Source organism: Sminthopsis crassicaudata, chromosome 5 (assembly GCF_048593235.1).
Source record: "Sminthopsis crassicaudata isolate SCR6 chromosome 5, ASM4859323v1, whole genome shotgun sequence".
NCBI lineage: Eukaryota > Metazoa > Chordata > Mammalia > Dasyuromorphia > Dasyuridae > Sminthopsis > Sminthopsis crassicaudata.
Genome location: NC_133621.1, coordinates 256,779,251 through 256,805,334, shown reverse-complemented (window position 1 = coordinate 256,805,334; position 26,084 = coordinate 256,779,251). Strand labels below are relative to the sequence as shown.

General features: G+C 33.5%; 1 protein-coding gene across 1 annotated transcript in view; it reads right to left on the bottom strand.

Moving 5' to 3' along the window:
* ACSS3 (acyl-CoA synthetase short chain family member 3) overlaps positions 1 to 26,084 on the bottom strand; it is a 245,851-nt gene that overhangs the window by 79,120 nt on the left and 140,647 nt on the right. Inside the window, 1 exon segment of the mRNA XM_074270876.1 lies at positions 13,588 to 13,739. Within this exon segment, the coding sequence (XP_074126977.1) occupies positions 13,588 to 13,739 (152 nt within the window).

Below are 26,084 nucleotides of genomic sequence, written 5' to 3'. Positions count from 1 at the left end.
GAGTGGCCAGGTTGAATCCTTTCCCATCTCTCTTCCCACCCCCACCCCCCGCAAAGTGTATTCCAGCCACTTTCTGCAGAGGCTTGGTTAATTGACTGAATATTTGTTTCTTTGAAAACGTAATGGTTTCCTTGGTTAAAGAATATGGCCATAAATGTGATCCAAAATTTGGTAGGGCTATTTCTAAAGTTTAATTGCTATTTTTAAGAATATTTCAGATTCTCTTATGTGTATTTGGATATTCTGTATAAGTTTTAATTGGTTGTATTGGGCCATCCTGAGGTCATTTAAAGGGCCTATGAAAATAATAGCTTTTTTCTTTGTCCTTTTGAAAATGTTTCTGTTATGGATAATATGTAATTTGGAATTTTTTCTATGTATAAAAGATGTGCATAATGTTCAACTTATATATATATTTGGGTGAATGAACTTACTGGGACAAATTTCTTACTGTTATCAATATAAGGTTATGATAAACACCTGTTTAGGATTTATCTGAAACTTTGGTTAATGGGATTTATTATTTATAATATTATTTGGGAGTTTTAAAGCTCCATTGGGACAATTATCTGGAGTAAAACTGGGTTAAAATGTCTATTTCTCCTGTGAGGTTAGGGATCAGTTTTGATTGTTTATATTGTTATAGTCATATCCCTGTATTTTTTTTTTTCCTGTGACTGATTTCTATGATCAGAGCGATGGTCAATAGAAACTGTTAATACAATTCAATTATGTCATACCTTGCTGTTTCCAATCTGGTTATATGTAATCATTATGTTCTAAATACTTGGGCAAATAAGTATTTAGCCTGGTAATCTGTCTGTTACTAGATATTTGTATTTTGTTTTTTTAAGGTTTCTAAATGATAAGAGGACAATTAAGAGTGGTCTATGAGAGCTAACTGCTGTTTTATTTATTGGGAATAGGGCTGACAGCCATTTGCCTGTTCTGTGAAGCAAACTCATATCTTCACATAGGAAGCTGCTGGCCAATCTATTTTGGCCTCCCCACATCTTGTAGCAGTCCTTGTGGACCAGTCTTTCTATCTCAGACTGTTCGAACCATTTTTGTTAGATTTGGGTTTTTTGGTTGTTGTTATTCTAGATTTTGGTCAAATTATAGATTATTGAACTATTTCTGGGACATGGATTGGCCCATCTGAAGCTTTGGTAGCTGTCAGCATGCCACACCCACCCCTTGTATGGCCTGAGAGCCTATGCCCATTTCTCTGCCTGAAGCAGTTTGGATTAAGACCATCGCCCCTGCTCCTGATGTAATTTGGACTGTTATGGGGGAGTGGGAAAGTGGTTGATGAATTGTTGTTAAAATTTTAATGGTATTACTGTGTTTAAGACTTGGGATGGAAATTGTTAAACTTGTGTAACTATTGCTGTTATATTTGATGGATTTTTAGGAAACCTTACTGTACTAGTCTGTTATATATAGGAATTTTGATTCATTCTTGGGATTTATATGTGGGATGGTTATTTGATAATTCTTTTCCAGAGAAAAGGGAGGATAAGATAGGAAATTGGGGAAACATTATTTTTCTCAAAATACCTGAAAGAATAGGAACACCTAATTCCTATTCACTTTACCTTAGTCCCTTCTGCCCCACCCCCATCTCACTAGATCAGATTGAATTGGAATTCCTTACTATGATTTGCTGGTTATGCTTTAATTTTTAAACCTCTTATTCTGTTGGAATTTCCCTGGCACACTCAGTTTTTGGGATTATTTTTTAGAAACAACCAGAAATCAGACACCTGTCTTGGGACTGGCAGTCTCTCTGATCTGTAACCCCAGTTCCAATTAGTATTTAAGCATTCTCAAAGGACCTTGCAGTTTGGTATCAGGTCTTTAAAGTTCTGGATTGCCTGCCTTGGTCTAACTGTTCATAATCTGCTCAGAAATCTGGATCCTTTCTGCAGCCCTGTCTGTTCCTCTGGGCTGGGACAGGTGGAGCTACTCCAAGACTTGTCCTTCTTCCCTAGAGTAGATTGTCCCTGTTAGGATGGCAGCACGACTGTCTTGAGTCCTGTTGCTCTATAAGCAGAGGCTGAGGTAGATGCACAAATGACTGCAGACCACCTAATTCACAGTGAACTGTCCATCTCAAACTGGATACTCTGACTGAGATGGTGCCCCAACTGCAGAGCACCTGACATGCTAGCAACAAGGAGCCTTTGTATTGCTGATTAACTCTGGGGTTATCAGGGAGAGACTTGTCCTTGCCATAAGTCTTTGCATTTTTCTAATTTTATTTTGGTTTATTTGCTTTATATACAGTTGATAAAAATTATGGTGCTAAAAAACTTCCAGGTATTTAGAGGAAGGTAATTCAATGATTTGAATATTCAGAAAAGTGTGGAATGTTGTGCCAAAGTTCCCTTTTATTGTCCTGCCTCAGTTTCCCTAATTGTCCTGCCTCAGTTTCCCTAATTGTTCTGTCTCAGTTTCCCTGAATTGTTCTGTCTCAGTTTTCCTAGTTGCAACACTCTTTTTCTTCCCATTAGAACTGAGATAATTAGGGCTGTGGAGATCTAACATTCCAGAAGATAAGACTCCAGATGTCCTACTTCAGATTCCGAATTGGCATTGTTTATAATTCTAAGTTTCAGTCTTCCTGGCTCTAAGCTGGACACATCCTTAACTCCCAGTTTGTTAGAATTTATGGTCCTACCCCCCAACCTGTCAGAACCAGATTGATGGTCCCTGCCTGGAAATTCCCATTCATCAGAGTTTGGATTCCACCCCTTTTTGTCTTAGAGCCCCTAGCTTGGAGCCAAGGATATATATGTCATTGAGAACTCACATTCCCTGCTGGATGCTTTGGACATCAGCTGTGGGGGCATCATGCCCCCAGCACAATCTCTTCCTCTCAGAAATCCAAATAAAACATTAAAAACTCTCTAATTTCTATCTTGCCTCAGTTTCTCTGGCATTACAATAATTCAGTATATATAGTAAATAAATATAAATATATGTAAAGTAGTTACTAATATTTTTATGAAATGAGATTAATAAAATTCTTAATGGCATCTTATAGATCACCACCTGCTCTCTATCAAACTATATCCTTCCTGCATACCTGTCTTTTTTCCCCTCTCTCTTTCTTACCCAATGATTACCCCCAGCAGTCGCTGGGCTAAATCTAAAAGGAGTTAGCTTTCAAAAAAGGAGTTAACTGAGAAGTGGTATACCAGTAGCTTCTTTTAACAACCTCAGGAGTCGGAATCATAACTTGCTCTTCTGATTGGATACTATAATTTTGCCAATGCAAGGAACTGGACAAGAAATTTAACAAGGGTCCATTGCAACAAAGATCCACTTAAGGATAACAAAAGGCCCACTTAAGAACAAAAAGTCCACTTAAGGAGATCATCCTGTCAATGTTCCTCTCTGCATGCCTCAGAGATTAGCTTGGACAGTAAGTAATTCAAGTCTTCTATTAATACCTCTCCCTATAACCTACCTAATTTACGAAGACCTAGTCTTTGTTGTGGTCTTACCCCATTATTATGGGGTCCTCTTTGAGAATGAAGAACAAAGAACAAGAAAAGGAAGAAATAAGTTCCTTGAGGGCAGGAACTTATTCCTTCTCTGTGTTTTCATTTCTACATCTGTGTCTTACTACTTAGGCCAAAAAAATATGATGAATTGAATTAAACATGAATGGAAACCATTATTATATACTAGAGGCTCCCTGCCCCTGAGGGAGTGTGAGGGGGAGATTTCCTGTCTCTGCTCATGCGATTCTTTCTATTTCTAATACACTTTCTTTCATATTTATAGTTACCATCCTCCAAAGGTAGTTTAAATTAAATTTGGAAGGCTGTGGATCCTAAAATATTATTTCACATTTTTCATCAAAATTGGGTCCCACATTGCAATCAAATGCATCTAAAAGTTAAGCAAAAGGAAACTAGAAAAGAGCAATGATTTAGGAAGTTGATTAGAGAGAATAAATGAGAAAATAGACAGATTTGAATAATTCAGAATGAAGAATTATTAAGGCAAAAGATAGGCATAGCTTTTTAAAAGAAAATCTATTATTCAATGTTTATAGTCAATAAGCAAATAGTCATAAGATAAATTGATATTAAATGAAGATGTTATTAATTTCTCATCAGCTCTGCCTGATGAAATTGGGATAGCAATACCTAGTTTGAAATAAACGTGATAAACTCACAATGGCCATTCTCTTTGGCAAAAGGCTGTTTTATTTAGGGGAGATAGTCAATTCACATCATGCCCACCCTTACTACCATTATTAGAAATAATAACAATGACTTTCCATGCTAAGTTTCAGAAGTGAAGACTTACTATTTCATGCTATATCATGGATATAGGAAAAAAGTAAGTAAGGAAATTCCCAGATCAATACCTCTTCTTCTGTCTCTTAAAGTCTTTAAGAGCTATCTATGGCACTCAGAATTTAAGTGACTTGCCCACTCCTATACTGGAAATATGACATACACAATACCAGTTAGAAGTACATGCTTAACATTAATTTAATTAAGAATAAACATTCTACAATTTTGCCTTTACCTGTTCTAAAGTTAGATTCAAAGCCAAACATTTTCTAACTGGATTTCTATCAGTGTTTCATAATCAACTTTACTTTTCTTATCTCTATATTGCAGTTAGTTCAGCCTCAGATTCCCAATAACTTCTACTGAAAAGTCTGTACTAAAAATCAACAAATATTTGCAAGTGAAAACCACTTAGCAAAGTCCAGCTGTTATTTTCAATCATTACATGCAGTCGCTTTACCTGCAGAATTTCACTCTTTCTCAAATTTGGTTCCTCTAATGCCATCCTTTCTCTGATTTCAATCCTCCCTTAAAAAGAAAGGTCTTAAAATAGCCCCAGATTCTAGCTCATTCATATTTATATAAGCTAAATGACCTCAATATCCTGCACAGTAATAGAATTGTGACCACAGTTCTAGTTAAGGTAGCGAAGAAACTTCTTTCAGAAAATAGGCTTTTTGAATTTTTAAAAATTATATGAATGAAAAAAATCTCAAAAAGGGTCTCAGAGCATAACCTTTAAATGAAATTTCACTAGCAACATGAAAGTATAATAAGTTGGAGTAACTTTTTATTTCTAAATTGTCAACATTAACATTTATAACAATTCAATTCAGCAAAGGATTAAGTGCCTATGTGTCATGAGTCTTATGCATTCAACAATTTATCTATTTTTGTTTTTTTGTTTTTTCCTAGCTTGTATTTTTTTACCTTTTTTATTTTATATATATATATATATATATATATATATATATATATATATATATATATATATATATATATGTAGTTTTAAAAATGCACCCTTGCAAAACCTTGTGTTCCAAATTTTTTTCTCCCCCCTTTCCCTACTCCCTCCCTATGTGCAATTCTTCTATACATATATATCCACAATTATCATTCTTTGCAAGAAAAATCAGATCAAAACGCAAAAAAATAAAGAAAATAAAAAACAAGTAATCAACAACAAACAAAAAGGTGAATATTATATGTTGTGATCTATATTCAGTACCCACACTCCTCTTTTTATAAAGCTTTTTATTTTCAAAACATATGCATAGATAGTTGGCAACATTCACCCTGTTTTCCAAATTTTTTTCTCCCTCCTTTTTCCTCATTCGGTCTCCTGGATGGAAAGAAATCCAATATATGTTGAATATGTGCAATTCTTTTGCACATTTCTACAATGATCATGCTATACAAGAAAAATCATATCAAAAAGGAAAAATAATGAGAAAGAAAACAAAAAGGGAACAAACAAAAACAAAAGAAGTGAAAATATTACCTTGTGATTGATTTACACTCAGTTCCCACAGTTTTCTTTCTTGGTGCAGATGGCTCTCTTCATCTGTGATGAATGTAACCATTGGAATTGGCCTGAAACATCTCATTTTTTAAAAGAGCCACATCCACCAAAATTAATCACATAATCTTGTTGTTGCTATACACAATGTTCCCTTGGTTCTATTCACGTCACTTAGTATCAGTTCATGTAGGACTCCCCAGGAGTCTCTGAAATCATCCTGCTGATCATTTCTTATAGAACAATGATATACTATAAAATTCATATATCGACACTTATTCAGCCATTCTCCAACTAATGGACATCCACTCAGTTTCCAGTTCCTTGCTACCACAAAAAAGGGCAGCTACAAACATTTTTGCATGTGGAATCTTTCCTCTTTTTATGAACTCTTTGGAACACAGACCTAAAACAGACACTGCTGGATCAAAGAGTTTTCAGTTTGATAGCCCTTTGAGCGTAGTTCTATATTACTGTCAAGATGTACAATTACATCACATCAGCAACTGAGCATGTGCCAATTGTCATCATATCACCCTGAGTATATGCCAACTGGAATGATTACACCATTACATCACATTAAATATATATTTAACTAGAGAACCATTATCCCATCAACTACACTGAGTAGCTAAAAGGACCCTGCTGTCCTTGATCCAAGTATACCTTTCCAGAGTTCTGGTCCTCTACAAGCTAAACATATCATCTTCCCATTTAGGGATGTAAACTTTTTAACTTAAAAAAAAAAAAAAAAAAAAAGCTATGTTTTTTTTTTAATTTTAATTTTTTAACTTTTTTATGCTTCTCTTGAGTTCTGTATTTGAAGATCAGATTTTCTGTTTACCTCTGTTTTTTTTCATTAAAAATAAATGAAATTCCCCTATTTCACTGAATGTCCATCTTTCCCCCTGAAAGTAAATGCTTAATTTTGTTGATTCTTGGCTGAAATCCAACTTCCTTTGCCCTCCAGAATATCATATTCCAGGTCTTTTAATACTTTAAAGTGGAAGCTGCTAAGTGCTAGATAATCCTGGTTGTTGAGGCTTCTTGATATTTAAATTGTTTGTTTCTAGCTGCTTGCAGTATTTTCTTCTTGATCAGATTAATTCTGAAATTTAGCCACAATATCCCTTGGAGTTTTCATTTTGGGGTCTCTTTCAAGAGGTGATTGGTGGATTCTTTCAATAGCTATTTTACCTGCTTGTTTTAGAACATCTGGCAGTTTTCCTTGATGATTTCTTGAATCTTGATGAAAGCATCTTGATGATGTTGTTCTAGGTTATTCTAGATGTAATTTTCAGGTAGTCCAATAATTCTTAGATTATCTCTCCTGGATCTATTTTCCAGGTCATTTGTTTTTCTGATGAGGTATTTTACATTTTCTTCTATTTTCTTTTCTTTTTTTGTTTGTTTTATTTCATTGATTCTTGATGTCTATTAAGTCGCATGCTTTCATTTGTTCAATTCTATTTTTTAGTGAATTATTTCCATTTGTTAGCTTTTTTAATCTCTTTTTATATTTGGCCAATTGAACTTTTAAATGAGCTGGATTTTCATTGGATTTTTTTTTCCATTTCACCAAATCTATTTTTAAGGAGTTTTCTTCAGAGTTTTCCTGAAAAGTTCTCATTTCCTTTCCTCATGTTTCTTCTATTTCTCTTTTAAGATCCTTGTTAAATTCTCCTAACAGAACCTTTTGCTTTGAGACCAACTCATGTCACCTTTAAGGCTTCATATGGAGATGTTTTACTTTTAGTGTTCTCAGGGTTTGAGGTCTATTCTTTCCTTTCTCCATAACAACTATCTATGGGGAGAGTTTTTTTTTTTTTTTGTTTTGTTTTGTTTTTTGTTTTTTGCTTTTTTGTTCATTTTTAAAGATTGAGGTCTGTTCTTATTGGAGCAGGGGAGATTATTTCAAGTTTCCTCTCAGCTGATGCTGCTCTAGGGCCAGTGCCACCCTCCTTCATCTGTTGGGTAGATGTGGTTAAGTCCTGTTTATGCTGGGGTTCAGGGGCTCACTGTTTGCCTTCTGTAGTTGTGTTGAAGGACTCACAGCTATTCTGCTGATCCCCTGGCTTTTGAACCAGGACAGAGTAGCCAATGCTGCTTTACTTTGGCTAAGAGCTTCCCAGCAGATTCCCCCAGCACATAGAGACCTTTTTATCCTGGGTCCCTGAGGTACATCTGTGCTTGGTTGTCTCCCCCTACCTGATTAAGATAGACCTTTCCTGAAGTTCTTCCAAAATATCTTCTGCTGGAAATCTGTTACACTCCAAATATTTGTGTTTTCTGTCATTCCAGAACACATTCAGAGGATTGATCTGGTGTTGATCTGAGGCAAGCCAGAGAACAGCTCACACAAATACTTGTCTCTTCTCTGCCATCTTGGTTCTGCCCCCATCAAAAAATTTAGAACTGTTCAACAGACACTTGTTTTAACAACTGGTATCTTTGAAATTATTTGCTCAAAGAATTTAAAATAGGTTATTTAATACTTACTCATCTGCCCACATGAACACATAAGACTTAAAACATGTTTGCTATCATTTTCAACATTTAGAAAATATTTAAAGGCTATATTGCTTCAACTTGAACTCTGTCATGAATCTCCTCTGGCCATGTGATGAATATTTGGCAAACAATGGGCTTTTCTGTATTATACCTTGCTTGGCATTTATGATAAGATAACTGTTGGACAAAGTTATCTGTCATATCTACCAGAGGATAAAATCTGCTGGAGAATAAAAGCTCTGAAAGTCTGGTTGTATTCTACTAGGATGGAAATGGATCGTCAGGATCCTTTTAGTTAAGACAACAGATCTAGAATACAGGAATACCCAGATTCAACTCTAACCTCTGACACATATTTCCTGTATGTTTTTTTAAAAATTCATTTAGTATTTTATTTTCCCTTAGTTATATCTAAAAACAATTTTTAACATTTGTTTTTAAAACTTTGAGTTCCAAATCTTCTCCTTTCCTTCCTCCCTACATATAACCTCACTGAAAAAGCAAGCAATTTGTTATAGGTTATTCATATGTAGTCATGCAAAAAAGATTTCTATATTAATCATGTTATAAAAGAAAAAATAAGTAAAAAAAATCCCTCAGGAAAGTTTTATAAGTATGCTTCAATCTGTATTCAGACACTATCAGTTCTTTTTCTGGGAATAGATGTCATTTTTTTTTTTTTTTTTTTGGCAAAAGTTCTTTAAAGTTATCTTGGATCATTGTATTACTGAAGATATCTAAGTCATTCAGAGTTGATCATCTAACAATATTGCTGTAACTTTGTACACAATATAGATTTCGCTTTCTGTCAAATCATGTAAGTCTTTCCAGGGTTGTTTGTTGTTGTTGTTGTTGTTGTTGTTGTTTTTGAGAACATCCTGCTCATCATTTCTTATAGCACAATAGTATTCCATAATCATCACATTAACCTGACTGGTTCCTCAATATGCCAATTATTTTGTTTTGTTTTGTTTTGTTTTGTTTGTTTTGTTTTGTTTTGTTTTGGGGCTGCTTGCATTATTTTCTCCTTGACCTGGGAGCTCTGGAATTGGTTACAGTATTCTGGAAGTTAAGGGCAAGTCTTCATGACAATAAATTATAAAGATGCTGACTAGCAAAAGTAAAGAGAGTTCCCTTATAGTAATGAAATCATAGGCAAGTCCAGACCCTATTCCTATCCCCTTTCACTCAAGAAATAAGAATATAGAAAAATAATATTTTGAATGATAAAGGACATCACTGGAGATAAACATTGACTAAAGTAAAAGAGAGAGGCACAGAGAGATGGACAGAGAGACAAAGACACACACACACACACAGAGAACATCAAACATAAGAGTGTTTGAGTTTTTAATTTTTTCAATTTCTTTTTTTTCATTTTTATTTATTTCCCTGATTAAGAAAATTGTTTTCCAAAATGATGTGCTCTGAGGGAAAATAGAAAGACAAAAGTCTCTTTTTTAAGCCAATGTACCAGTAATGATTATGGCTAATTCAAATTACAACATTGAAAGCCAGCTGACAAACAATCTAAATGGCATAGGAATATATATTGGAAAAGGTACAGATTAGCAAGGTAACCTACTAGTAAAATCATAGTCATGCAGCAAGGTTAATTGTATTACAGAATTAGTCAATTATGTCAATAAGCCAAAAAATAAGAAACTTACTATGGAAGAAACAGTTTTAAGGTGAAGTACTTTACTTATTATAGATAACATTAAAGATAAAAGTCAAAGAAGTATAAAATAAATGAGAAAAAATAGTATGTGAGATCACTGGTACAGGAACACTTCAGGTAAGAAGCAACTTCTGCACTAATGCTGATTGGTAACTTCTGCATTTTACAATTTTAGAATGTTGCCTGTGGACACTGAGAATTTAAGTGGCTCACCATAGCCAGTTTGAGTCAGAAGCAGGAAATAAACTCACATCTGTCTGATTAAACTAGTTTTCTAACCTCTACATCATGCTTTCTCTATAAATAAAATAAATTATTGGGTTTTTGGGAGGCAGTTGGGGTTAAGTGACTTGCTTAGGATAACACAACTATTAAGTATTTGAGGATAAATTTAACTCATCCTCCTGAGTCTAGGACGGGTATTGCCACCTTGATACCCCTAAGATTACTTTCTTTTTAAAGTATCTTCCCCCACAACCCATCATAGTTTATTAGGCAATTTTTAAATATCCATTCCTAAAAATTAGTGAAACTAAGATCACAATTTAAGTGTAGAATATTCATCCCACCTTTGTGGCTCCATAATTCTATTACAAATTGTACAAATTGGGGTGTATAATTAATATTAAGGAGGTAGCTAGGTGGCATAGAGGAGATAGCTAGGTGGTTTAGAATCAGGAAGACTCACTTTCCTGAGTTCAACTTCAGCCTCAGACACTTACCAGATGCATGAGTCTGAGCAAGTCACTTATTCCTCTTTGACTCAGTTTCTTCATTTACAAAATGAGCTGGAGAAGAAAATGGCAAACCAATGGCAAACCACTCTACTATCTCTGATAAGAAAATCCCCCAAATAGGATTACAAAGAGTTGGATATGGCTGAAATTACTGAACAACAGTAACAAAATAATATTAACACAGTGTTCATTTAAGAAATGTTAGGATATAAACTGTATAGTTGACACAGACCCTGGATTTTTCAAAGGATACCCTTAGGAAAGGTGGGTATCTATAAATACTATAACTTACTATAAATTAACACAGAGGAAAATAATAGTGTTCATTAGGTAGGATGACGTCACTTCCCTGAACATTGATCTAAACCTACTCTACTATACTTCTAGTATAATCATGTAGGACCAAATCAGAAGAGTTAATAGAACTTTCTGATAATACAGAGAGTAGCCATGTTCAAATAAATCTTTAGCAAAAATTCGAGAACAATTGGATTTGGGAGCCAACAGAAATGAGAGAAAATAGCGACTTATAATGAGAAAAAGAATTTGAGAGGATGTTAAGGTGTCCAATATTAGAGTTAGTATTTAATGGCTGTGCACAAGTGGCAGTTTGGTTCGGTGAAAAGAGCCTTAAATTTGGAACAGAAAGACCTGGTTCAAATGCTGATAGCTACATATTAACCCTAAGTTGAGCTGGATCTGCCTGATAATATCACAGTTACCAAAATACCCCATATTATTCCCTCAAAACATTATTCCAATGTCACTTCTTAAGAATATAGCTGCCAGAGATTCTAATCCTTTGGTCTTCAACTTAAAAGATCATTTTATTCAAGGAGTATCTTTTTGACATGAGATGGTTATTGAATTCTCTATGTCTCATTTTCTGATATTAGTAGCCTACTTCAAGAGGTGTGTGAAGACTAAAGCTTGAAAGGTGCTTTGAAGATAGAAATAGCTATAATTACTTTTCAATGCACATATTATTAAACAGAAATGGATAAAGAAATCAATCTCTAAAACATCAGAAAAAATATTCAATAAATGCAGAAGTTACTGTTAAAAAACAAAAGGCAATCTAATCCTGCTTTGTCAGCAAAATGATTCTTTTAGTAATGCTTATAATTCAGATAATTCAGGATTATATAATTCAATATTTTATCTAAATATATTAAATCAAATAATTGAATTAAATGAAATGAAAATACCCCTAAGCAAATTATCCTCCATATTTCAAAATATACAAAGGTATATTTTATATACATATTACATATTTATCTTTTTATGTATATCTTTACATATGTATGTATACTTGTAAATAACATCAGTAGGAGACCTCTCATTTAATGAGAAGCTGTGTAGTACAGTGAATAGAATGTGTAAGCTAGGACTTTTCTCTTCTTCCTTCTCAAAGAAGACCAATGACATCAAAATGATGTTGTCTTAAATTGCAAATGAATTGGATTTCAGGAAGGCAGAATTGTAAAGTTCTCATCCTCACTCTCTCCTTCAGTTCTAAGTCAGGAAGACCAGGATTTAAGATCTTTTTCTGATGCATACTGGCTGTGTGACTTTGGACAAACCAATGAATCCTCAAAGCCTTAGACAATTCTCAAATGCCACAGTAATTTAGGTAAAGAGCTTTGCAAATCTTAAAGCACTATAACAATGCTCATTGATGTTTCCATTCTTTATCTTACATCATTCTTCTCATCTTTTTCATGAAATTAGGATAGTCTTCCTGACTCCAAGCTGAGAATTTTATTCACTTTGCCACTCGTCCCTCCTTGACTGTTCAATAGGGATAACAGTAACACCTCCTTCCAGCTAGCCTATATTAGGCATTTAATAATTTCTTTCTGTCCTTCCTTCCATCCTTTCCTTTTCTCCTTCCTTCCCTTTCTCCTTACCCTCTTCCCCCTTCCTTCCTTCAGTCTCCCCTTCCCTAGTTTTTTCTTTCCTTCTTTCCCTCCTTCCTTTTTTCCCTCCTTTCCTTCTTTCCTTCCTTCCCTCCCATCTTTACTCTCTCCTTCCTTCCTTCCCTCCCCCCCTTCTTTCCTATCTGTTGCTGATTTGCTTTGGGATCCGGTTTTATTTAGTGCTTTAAATGAATGTTCCAATAGTTTAAGAATGATATTGATAAGGAGGAAATGATCCAAAGAAGGACAATCAGGATGATGACAGATTTTGAAACCTTGTCACATAAGAATCAATTAAAGGAATGGGCAAGTTTATCCTGGAGAAGAAAAGACTCAGGAGGGGGATTTGATAGCTTTCATTAAGTATTTGGAGGGCAATCATATAAAAGACAGCTTAGACTTGTTATCTTTAGCACCAGGGATAGAAGTTATATAGATGCAGACTATCGCACAATTAGGATTATCCCAAAGTGAAACAGACTGCCTCTAGAAGCTTTGAGATACTTTACAATTATCAAAATCTATGATTCAATGATGAAATCCAATGACAAAATCATCAGTCTGACTCTCTCCCCCCAGTCTCCAAAATCAGCTCAAATACCAGTATTTGGTATGCCAAAATATTACTATTAAGGGTTTCTTTTTGTTAAAGAGGTCTTCCCCTGCCCTCATTAACTTTCAATTCTTATTGAAATTATAGCACATTAAGAAATAATGTATGAAGCAACTCCAAAAAACAGTTTGATACCCATACTATGTTCTTCTATTTTAAAGCTATCTCCTGGATAGTCAATCCTAAGAACATTCAGACTATTTTATTTTAACTCTACCAAAAGAGGTACTCGAGCTTTCCAGATTCAGATCTAGGCTTTGAATGTGACCTGCCCCAGTATCCTCAGTTCACCTTGTCAAAGAGTACTGCTTCCCCAGGGCTGCCCCAGGGTCCTGTTGACGGATGGCTCTAATTGCAGTCGGTGCTGTAAACAAGGCCGCCACTCCATGCTCAGAGAGCACTCGGAAGTAAGCCCCAGCATCTGGCGTTCCCACAGGCTTTCCCTGTAATGAGATTAATTAAAAATGTCACTGGATAAAAATATCTCATATTTTCTTGATAGTTCAAGACTTATACACTTAACATAAAAATGGTGATAAAAATAGTTTTCAATAAATTTGGATTCCTTCTTGTATTTATTTGTTTAAAAGATTCCATGCTTTTCCTAACAGGTTATATCTATCTATCTTGCAGGACTATTGTGATGAAAGTACTTTGTGAAGCTTTTAAAATATTGTAGAAATATAAAGTATTTAAAGATGGACTTGGAAACTGTCATACTCCATTTTAGCTCTGATGCCTTAGCTGAGTGAAACCATATCTTAATAACTCCAAAAATCTTAGACTGTATTGCAAAGTCTGTGAAAGCTATTGGATAAAGTTCAATAAGATTTAAGAGATTTTTGTTACACACTCTTATTCCTGTCTATAAGGACTGAATTAGCTGGAATGAAGAAATTTTCCAGAGTTTTGAGCACGTGGCTTTCTAGCATACCATAAGAAAAAAAAAAAAAAAAGGAGGACTCAGTTCTTTCAAAAAAGGGAAATATCCAGGAAGGTTTTTACCTTTAGAAGAATCTCAGAATAGAAAACTCAGCTGTGGGAAGTTCTAAGAAAAAGTCAGCTCTTACTCTAGCTTCCCCTCCTTGTATCTGTATATTTACAGACAGTATACTATAAACTAGCTGAAATACATTGAATTCTGGCTCAACCACATCTCTAAAGAGATATAGAAATGTATGATTAGCAATCTAAGGTCTCTCTTAAATGTGTTATCATCTCATATAGTTGTATATAATAGACTCAGGTCTCTTATTTGCATCTGTATGAAACAGGAGGTCTTAGAAATCTATAGTGATTCTTTGACATTTGAATTGTTTTTCTTAACCAGGCACTGACTTTATTTGTTTTAAATAAATTGTTCTGAAAGCTAAAAAAAAAAATATGTCTAAGCAAAAAGCCCAACCTTTGCTTAAATATTAGCAGTTTCCTAACTGGAGCTCAGCAATTGTAACTGAATTCATAACAGTTTTCCAAAAATAAACTCCACAAGGCTAAAGAAGAAGGAACTATATGAAACTTAAAAATCATTATATTTCCTATAAGGCTTAAAATAAGTTAATTATTATAATGACATGTTATAAATGTATGCAAATTTCATTTAAAATGTTTATTAGAGGCAATACTCAAGAGTGGATAGATAGCTGGCTTGAGAAATAAAATGATAGGATTGAAATCCAGCTTTTGACAGCCTTGCTAATGTGATTCTCTCAGACCTCAGGAAATACTGTAACAAGGTAAGTTAAGGGACAATTGCAAATCTGTAGTAATAAAGACATTTTCCATATTAGGAATCTCTTATATCAATGAAATCAGATCACTTCCTCCTGACTCCCCCCCAAAAAAGTGTAAAACACACACACACACACACACACACACACACACACACACACACACACACACACCAATTCATTCCCAAACTCCCTAAACAAGAGACATCTAAAAAAGGATCTTTTTAAACCTAACATAACAAAAATAAAAGTAATAGTTTTTTTTTAACAAAACAGAAAATTGTCATATTTCAAAGAACATTTCCCATCCACCCACCCACTCAAAATCAAAATTAACTGCATCAATATTATTTTTTCCATTTGCCAAGAACCCATGCCAATCACTTTCCAGGGGGCACCGAGTAAGAAATTTGATTGCTGAGAATTTTCATGCAAACACTTTTGCCTTGGCAACAGTGAGAAATTATTTTAATCTCCTGGCACAAATCATGTAATGGAAAAGTAAAAAATTGGAAGTCCAGGTGTTCTGTGTACAAGTTGACCAGCATAACATTTACAGGTAGAAATTCATATGCAAACGAAATCATGTGTTATATTTTTAATAATGGACAAGAGACCATAAGAGAAGCAACATGATTGCTAGAGAAGGCAAAGGACCAGATTGGGACTCAAGGAAATCTGGTTTTACTTCCTGCCTCTGACAGCTAAGTATAAACATAAGCAAATCACTGAATTCCTTACAGTTCTCCAGGATTTCAAGTTATAAGGGGATTACTACTCTGTATTAATGAAAGAAGTTTCTACATCAAAGCTTTCCTTGTCCATATAGATGTGATTACTCCCTTCCCTCCCACCCCCAACAAATTGATCAAACTAACAAAAAATTACTCTATAAAGCTAGACTTATCTATATATATCAAAAATTATTTGGAGGAAAAAAGTTCAAAAATATAATAGGGGGGAGAGAGTAAAGGAAAGGGGATTAGCAATATTATGTCTCAAATTGTACTACAAAGCTGTAATCATCACAACATTAAATAATGGGACAGAAAAATGGAAGAGATTAGACATACAATATTTAGAAGCAAATGAGCAAAGGAGTTTAGGGTTTGATAAACTCAAAGATCCCAATTATTGAGGCATGAAACTGTTGGGAAAACTGGAAAAAGTGTGGCAGATAACAGGCATAGAACAACATCTCACAATGTCTTATCAAGATAAGGTCAAAATAAATACATGATGTAGACATAAAGAGTAATAACATAAGCAAATAAATGGAGCAGAGAAGTTACCTGTCAAATCTATGTAGCAACATATAACTGTTCAATGGAAAAACAGGTACACTTCCATGAACTAGTCCAATTATTATAGAAAGAATTTGAAATTATACCTTTTGATGTTATAAAAGCATCTATATTCATTGAACCTACAATAAATGCTAGGGCTATGCCCAAAGAGTTTAAAAATGAGGAAAAGGATCCAAATGTACAAAAATTTTCATAACAACTTATTTTGGGGTGGCAAAGAACTGGAAACTAAGAAGAATGAATGAATAAATTATGGTATATGAAAATGATTAAATAATATTGTGATATAAGAAAGAAGGAAGGGAATGATTTCAGAAAAACCTGGGAAGACTTTAATGAACTTATCTCTGATTAACTGAATGATTCATCACAATACCAAAGATCTAATGATGAAGGATGTGATCCACCTTGAAATAGAGATTTTTTTTTATTATACTATGTTATGGAATTGATTATTTTATTCTATAACTTTAAAATGTTCTTTTAAAAATGGGTGATTTCAGAATCCAATTTGAAGCACATTTTCTATTTTTTTTCTCCTTAGTCTTTACTTTTTTTGTGCACATGGCTAATGCAGAAATTTGTCTTATATGACAGTATAAACTGGTAATAGGTTTTGTTTTTCTTATCTTCTCAATAGATAAGGCAAGGGAGAGGGAAAGAGAACAGAATTGGAAAAAATAGAGTAAAAATAGAATAAAAACTCTATGACTAAAAATACATATAAAAATGTTAGAAAAATAATTAGCTGAAATATCAATAATAATACTATTCGGGTTCCATGAACAGATTAAATGTGAAGCTGAAAGATTCTGGTTATGATGCCTGCTTTGGAAAAGCTTAAGCTGATATTCAGTTTTGTTATAATGTTGATTTTTTTTTTTCATCTAGACAGCATTTCATCAGTATAGAAAACCATCAGGTAAGGAAACTTAGTCCACCAATCAAAATAGGTAACTATACTGCAATATTTATTCTTAAAGTCTTTCTTAGGACACTGAAATATTAAATTATTGTCCTAGTCATATAATTACTTGAAATCAATTTATATTTGCTTCTCAATGGAGGTAGACATTCAAAAATAATTACTTCTGAAAATATTCTAACTACAAAATTTATTTTGGTCTCAACCATCGCTGCCAAAGCAAGGTTCCCCAGTATGTCTAGCCATTCTTATCCTTGTTATTCTTTCCCAAGATTAAGCTAAATCAATTGCAAGCATCTTTTTGGCAGTAAAAAGTTTTGCTTTGAAATAATGATTTCATGAAAGTCATATGGAAATGAAAGTGAAATGAGAAGTTGGATATAATAGCAAATTCATAGATCTGGAATTGGAAGAGATCGTTAGAGGTTATTGTGCAGCTGAGAACACTAAGTTCCTTGCTCAAAACGGTAAATACAAGAACCAGAATTCAAACACAGAGTCTCTAACCCCAACATGAGGTCTCTTTATCCTTCATTATGCAAGCTCATTCTCCATTCTAAGCAAGTAGACCAATGTTTCCCTTCCAACCCCATTTCCAACACTAAGTTGATTTATTCCCTTTTCTTTGGAATAATTGCCCTAATCATTTAAATATATGCTCAGTTTTCTTATCTTCTCAAATGAGAAAGCAAGAGTAGAGTATCATGAAGGTATCTTCTAGAAACTTCTAGATATAAATATTTTAACCCTAGTTACACATACTTATATTCCTCTTTTCTTTTGTTCTCCTCTCCTTTATTTGCTCTTGTCTTTCCTTCCTTGCTTCCCACCTTCCCATCTACTAATAAATCAATTAAACAATTGGGTACGAAGAAGTCTTTTTAAAATATATTTTATTTTCTTCAATTATGTGTTAAAACAATTTTAAACATTTAACATGAAGTGATGCTAAGTGAAATGAGCAGAACCAGGAGATCATCATACACTTCAACAATAATACTATAGGATGATCAATTCTGATGGACGTGGATCTCTTCAACAATGAGAGGATTCAAAGCAGTTCCAAGTGATCTGTAATGAACAGAACCAGCTACACCCAGATTAAGAACACTGGGAAATGAGTATGGACCACAACATTACATTTCCACTCTTTCTGTTATTGTTTGTTTGTATTTTTGTTTTTTCTTCTCAGGTTATTTTTACCTTCTTTATAAATCCAATCTTTCTTGTGCAACAAGATAACTGCATAAATATGTATACATATATTGTGTTTAACATATACTTTAACATATTTAACATGTATGAGACTACCTGCCATCTAGGGGAGGGGGTTAAGGGAAGGAGGGGAAAAGTTGAAACAGAAGTTTTTGCAAGGGCCAATGTTGAAAAATTACCCATGCATATGTTTTGTATATAAAAAACTATATAATAAAAAAGGTTCTGAATTGCAAAGTTTATTCTTCCTTCTCTTCCTTAGACAATGATCAATCTGATATATTCAAATAAGTCTCTAAGGAATTTTAGAGGTCTAAATTGCTTCAAAGTACCAGATGAAATAAAATGTTGTTACAAAGGGTAAAAAGAATTAGACACTTCTGGACCTTTACATAGCAAAAAAGAAATTTAAGCAGAAAGGCAGTTAAGTTCCCAGAACATCTAGAAAAGACAGACCACTTGTACTTATATTGGGGGCAGCAAGAATTGGTGAGAGGAGTGACCTTAAGGTGATTCCAGACACATCCAATGACCAGAGAATAACTTTGTGAACTTCAGAAAATCAATTCTTTAAACTTTGAGCTTCGCATTTGCATCAGTAGTCTTGTTCTCAGAAACAGTATGTAATGGCAATATCTGTAACAGTGATTTCTCAATGAAGACAATCTTAACATATTGAGAAAAGAAAATTTCAGCACTCTAAAAGAGCAGCCCACCAGAGAGCTATATTTAAGGAGAAACTCAAGAGGACTTTAAGAAGCAAGAAAAGGCCCTCCAGAATTTAGAAATTGTGAATTTATCCTTTGGTCCCATGTGGCCTTTAAATTTGAATTCATTCTACCATAGACCTTATCTGAAAAAGGAAAGTTAGTCTCTGGTTTGGGGCTCACTATTTTTACTATACAACCTCAGTTAATTAACTCAGGCTAGTTATTTGATAATCAGTGGGGAAATCATTGGATAGGACTTCATAAGCAATAGTATTTGAAAATCTCATTTCTTCAGCATAGCACCCTAGAGATTCCCTAAGGGGCATAGTAGATGACGGCGCTTTGATGAACCACCTCTAACTAGCTGAGCAAGAGTTGGGAAAATAAACAAGAGGAAATGCTACAGTACTATAATTCTTTATTTCTCTTCAATCATTTCTAATTTTTTCCCTTGTGTATTGTTTGAATATATGCACACATATACAGGTAGTTTCACCGAATTATTTAGTTTTCATAAATCAAAACCATAGTTCTTTTTCTCCTCATCCAAGTTAATAGACTGACATAAAACATAAAACCAGCAATTACAATAAGATCCCCCAAATACTTATTTTTTTAACTTCTGAATTTGCTAATCTTGAATAACTTTCATTATCTTTCAATCATCTCCTTTAAGCTTAAAGAAGTTTTTAAAAATTTCATATCTCATACATTCTAGGGCCTGCAACCCCTCTTTTGATATTTGTAAGTATTTGATTGTGACTTGGAAGATTCAAATATCCCATATAAAACTCATTTGGCTAAGTGTAAATCAAATTAGCCAAATAAATTGAGATAATATTTTAAGGAAGTTTGATTTCCTCTAGACAAAAGTATTAAGCAAACTTTTTCTGTTGAGTTATATGATTCTAGGAGTAAGGATAACATCCACATTATAAGATAACAGCCCTGGTATTTATAAAAGAATGGTATCCCACAGGCTGTGTACTTAAGAGAGGTGAGTTAGTATTTGTTGGCCTTTTTAAAAGCTTTTTAAAAATGTTAATTCAATATTAAAGTTAATACTTATCCAGAAGCTTCTACTAAGATGGAAAGGCTTTGATTATGGCTTTCTTTCTGCTCTTCAAAGATCAGTCTTGTTAAATAAACAAAGGTTTATGACCAGCAGATTAGCAATTACTTAATTAATTATTTGGCCATTACCACCAAGTTAATGAATAAAAACCCAAAATGGCCCTTAATCCTTTCCATCTAGTTAACCCATCAGTACAAATATCTTGAGGAAGTACCTCAGATGGATAATAATCTGAGCTCAGGATTGGACAGAGAGAGGTTAGTGAACTGGAATGCACTTGGAAAAACGTGGTTCTTCTGGTGATCACAAGCTGCTTCATCATTTTAAAAAATCCAATTTAAAAAATGCTAATATTCTCTTTCCAATTTAATTTGGTTTTTCAAAATTAATAAATGTCTATCATCTCTTTCTACTTCTGCTCCATTTTGTAATAAATATGATAGTAAAGGAAAAGAAATCTCCACAATAGCCATAACAATTCCATTATTCCATCATTCCAGACTCTGAGTCAGTCACTTCTTTGTCAGGAGGTAACAAGTTTCATTATGAGTCTTATGATATTTTTGTTGTAGTGCAAATTGTCTTCCCAACTGTCAGAACTGTGAATTAGTAAATTCACATTGTGGAAAATGATCGGAAACTATGTCACCACAGTGATTAAACCATGAATAGCTTTTTACACAATATTACATAGATCAATACCTAAGAGAACAAAAACAACAACAAAAAGAAAATAGATCTGTATGTGCTAAAATATGTAAAGCCTCTGTTTTTTGTAGTGGCAAAGAACTAGAAACAAAGAGTGTATACATCTGTTGATGAATGGTTGAACATACAATATTTAATGATAATGGAATACTGGTGAGCTATAAGGAATGATGAAAGCTATGGTTTTAGAGAAACTTGGGAAGTGTTGTATAAAATGATGCAGAATCAAGAATCATTGATATTCTCTAGGGAATGCTATATAACTAAGAATCATGGGACACCTTGATAATAATCAACACTGAAACTCATCTAAATGCCAAAAGAGATATAGATCATACACATCAATAAGCTGCAGAAAGTGACCAATGAGGACCTACATGCAAAGAATAGTCAATAAAACATTGTTATGAATCTGAAGGACCAGTTCCCCTTTCATTCTCCCACTCAAAAAAAAAAAAAAAAAAAGAATTTTGATTGGCCATGTAGCAAAAATGAGAGATAACAGTCAGTTGTGTCCAACTCTTTGTAACCCCATTTGGGGCTTTCTTCATAGAGATACTGGCATAGCTTGCCATTTTTTTTTTCATTTTACGGATGAAAACTCTGAGGCAAACAACAGGGTTAAGTGATTACCTAGGGTCATACATAGTAAGTGTCTGAGTCCAGATTTGAACTCAGAAAGATGAGTTTTCCTGACTTCAGGCCTGGCACTCTGTGCACTATAATACTACCTAGCTGCTTTTGGTATTATAGTAGAATCTATGGGGGGGAAACTCCCTCTCTTCATCCCTCCCATCCTCTCTCTCTTTCTCTTCCTCTCCTCCTCCCTCTTTTTCTCTGTGTATATGTGTATATATGCATGTATGTGTAGATATATGTATATATATATATATATATATACATAGCCACACATATACATATATTTAAGCACCAGATTTGGAGATAGAAGTTCTGGGTTTTGAATGTCAGCTCTGCTTCCTATCATCTATCATTTGTCCTTGGGAAAGTCACTTAATCCCTCTGTAACTCATTTTCCTCTTCTGTAAAATGAGGGGGCAAGGTTAAATTGCTCATAGAACTATTCCAGGTCTAACTAATGATCCAAAAAATACCTTTAACATTTCCATGGAGGATTTTTGGAAGGTCATGGATAAGAGCCATGCAATATGAAAATCTTGGATGGACCAACAGTGGAGGGAATACTCATATCAATGAATTCATGACTCCATTAATGAAACTGGTATTTTGTGCATCATGGATCCCATTAGCAATTTAGGGAAGCCTAGAATAATGTTTTTAAAAGCATAGTATTACATATATAGGGTTTTAAAAGAAGCTAATTAAATTGAACTAGACATAACTACATACACACACATATTTTAAAATTCTTAGATCCTAAATTGTGAATTAAGTAAAATCCACACTCTTCTTCCAATACAAACAATGATATTAAACTACTAAGTTTGATTGAGTTACTAAATATTGGGGACAGGTAGGGATAAGATGAATCAATAACAAATATTTTTATTATGAATATATTTCACAGATTATAGATATAAAATAAGAAGGAACTTCAGACATAATCTACTATAATCCCCTCAGATTACAAACTGAGGCTAATAGAATCAGCTAAAATGACTGACTTGCCCAAATTCACACAGTGAGTGTCAGAGGCAAGATTTGAATCCGGGTCTTCTTAGTTCCAAGTCTAATAGCTTACATCAGATATGCTGCATTGTATTTGGAATTCATATCCAAACAAAATTTGGTGGGTAGGGAAGAGAGAGAGGATAGACAGGAGACACAGGAGATATGGAAGAAAGAAGAAGAGAGAGAAAAGACAGACATAGAAAGAGATTAAAAAACAATCAAATAAACCTAATAAGAGAGAATAGAATAAAAAAAATCCATTAAGTAACAACTATGTCAGCAACTATGAAAAAAAGGTATCAGCTGTATGTTTTTTTTTTCAGAAACATATCAAATTATATAGTCAATAACCGAGTAAAGCCTGAGTCATCAACTTCAACTCATGTCCTCCTAAAGGACAGATTTTTAATATTACTGGTATCTAAAAATAAACCCAGTCTTCTACATCATAAAAGGCATCTCTTTCGCTGGTTCTATGCCTCTGCTTAGTTAAAATTAACTTTACACATACAGTTACAGTGTAATTAAGAAAAGCCACTCATGCTAAACTATACTGGGAATTGCAAAGGAAATTAATAGTCCAGATTATCAGTCTCAAAGATGCTAGTGTGAATTTTTTGGAGAAAAACAAGACAAAACAATGAAAAACAGTAGATGGAGTGCTGGAACTGAAGTAAAAAAAATGTGAGATCAAATCCAGCCTCACATATTGCTAACTTTGTGAATCTGAGCAAGTAACTTAAGCACTTTCTGTTATAAAATGAGAACAATAACAGCACATACTTCCCAGGGTTTTTGTAATGATCAAATGGGACAAAATTTGTAAAATATCTTGCAAACTTTAAAATGCTATATAAATGATATTATTAATAAAAAATGCATGTAACCATATTAAATTACATCCTACAGAGATATTAGAAGATACCAGGGAAATTAAATGGCCATTTCTAGAAGGGTACTACTTAGAAAGAACCTCAATATTGAGCAGAGAGAGTGGGCTTATATATGAATTATATTTCAGGAATAGTTATCCATTCAGATATTTCTTTCTTTCTTTCTTTATAAGAATTATCTAAATCCTCAATTTAAGCTGTCACTTTTTATATCTGGCCACTTAATATCTATAGTATGCTGTAGAATCCAAACAATTATTCATATTTACCTGTTACATAATATGTTATTCATGTGTTATACATTATACAAATGTTATACACATATAACAAAATGTTACATGCTATACAAATGTATCATTACAATGCAATGCAGGCATTATGTTACACATTTATATTATATTAGATTAATATTATTTTTAAGGTGGCATAGTGAATAGACTACCTGGGCTGCGGTCAGGAAAATCTTTCTGAATTCAAATCTGGACTCAGACAATTACTGGCTATGTGATCCTGAGCAAGTCACTTTATCCTGTTTGCCTTAGTTTCCTCATCTGTAAAATGAGCTGGAGAAGGAAATGGCAAATTTCTCTAAAATTTCTTGCCAAAAATCTCAAATGGGGTCACAAAAAGTTAGACATGACTAAAAGACAACTGATTATTATCTTTTATTTAGCACTGCATATAATGTATCATATATCATAATCTAGATAAATATATGTAATATATGGAGGAATAAAACCAGAAAGAAAAGCATAGTTACTCAATTGTACTCCAAAGAGGGCAATTAGAGTGATCAAGAAAGTGAAGAAGCTTCTATATAAGGAGAGATGGGAAAAAATGGAATCATTCAACTGGGAAAGATAAAATCTGAAACAATATTAAAACCTAGGAAGTTATGATCCTGTTGAACACAAGCCTGCTCATGAGATCCCAGAATACCAGAATCAGAAGGCGTTGCTGTGCTTTTGAAGAATGAAAGAAGTAGATTTGGGACAAATAAAAGGAAGTATAGTACCTATTTACACAGCAGATACTATACATGAGTAATTTAATGGCCCCAGTTGTTTAAAAAAAAATATAAGAAAGTAAAAAAAAAAAGGTATTATATCTTCATATTGTAAGAAGAATGCCAAAGAAAATAATGTCCCAACTCTCCAACAAAAGGTCACTTGATATCAGAAGTACCATATCTGAGGTAGAAATTGAGTAAGAGATAGAGGAAGAATATTGATGCTTCCCTTGCCTAACCTGTGTTCTAAGAATATATGACACTGGCAGAAGAATGGAAAGACAACATATTCAGGGCCTTAAAGTTAGTGATGATAAGTTATAATGTAATTGCTAACTACTGCAAATATCAGAAAAGGGAAGAAGTTATGGGAATGTCATTTAAGGGTAATATTGCTTACAAGTGAGCAAGAATGAAAGAGGTCAGGAATTGGGAACTTATGAAATAAAAAGTATTTAGTCCAACACCTGAATAAAAAGCAAAATAAAACAAAATTCCTTCTAAAACATGTCTGATTCATCCAGTCTCTGCTTACTGGCCTCCCTCCAAGAGGATGAAACTCAATACTTCCTGCACAAAGCAGAAAATTACACTTTTGTCCAATTTAAATTGTTTTTTCTTGAAACAAGCCAAAATTCCCCCTCTCCGTTAAATTTTTACCTGTTTTCTCCAATTCTATCCTTTACGGTGAAATCAAACATATCTAATCTTTCATCCATGTGGTTGCATTAAACATTCTTAGATACATTTCACCCCAAGCCCTTCTGTTCTTCAGGTAAAACACCCACTTTCTTCAACTTTTCTCTCTGTCAAATCAACTTGAGGTCATTCATCATTTCCTGGTTGTCTTCATCAAATGCTGAATCATTTTTTCTATATATTGTGTGCTCTGGTTCCCAAGGACCTCTGGGTCCATACTTTCAAGTTGGAGGAGAAGTACATAACCAGTGTATAAATATAGATTAAATTAAATTAATTAATTAAATATAGAGAATTTACTTCTCCCAGTCACTTAAGTAAAAAAATTCAATTTTCAAATTAAAAAAATAAATAAGCATTGGTAAAGCAACTACTAGGTTCTAAGCACTATGCTAAGTGTTAGGGATAAAATTTGTAGTCTCCAATAACTCACATTCTAATGGGGGAAATAACAAGATGTGTAAGTATATACATAATTTAAAAAAAAGAATATATGCAAATACGCTCAAATATATTTGCATTTATATTTGTATTTGTATTACAAGATATTTTCAAGATCTGAATTACAATTCTCTTCTGCATGGGAAAATTTAATTAATAAATCATAAATAGTACACAAAAACTCTTTGGAGGTGTTCTTTATCATCTGGGTTTTTTTTTGTTTTGGGGGGTTTTTTTTACAGAAATATATTCTATGCCAGAATATACATTATATGCCAGAAAATGCAATCTACATATAATAAATTCTTTTCTAGAAATATCATTTCTGTGTTGTAATAGAAGAATTTCTATGATATATGAAATTTAAATTTCATATTCTATATATATGTGTGTGTGTATACATACATACATATATATATATATATA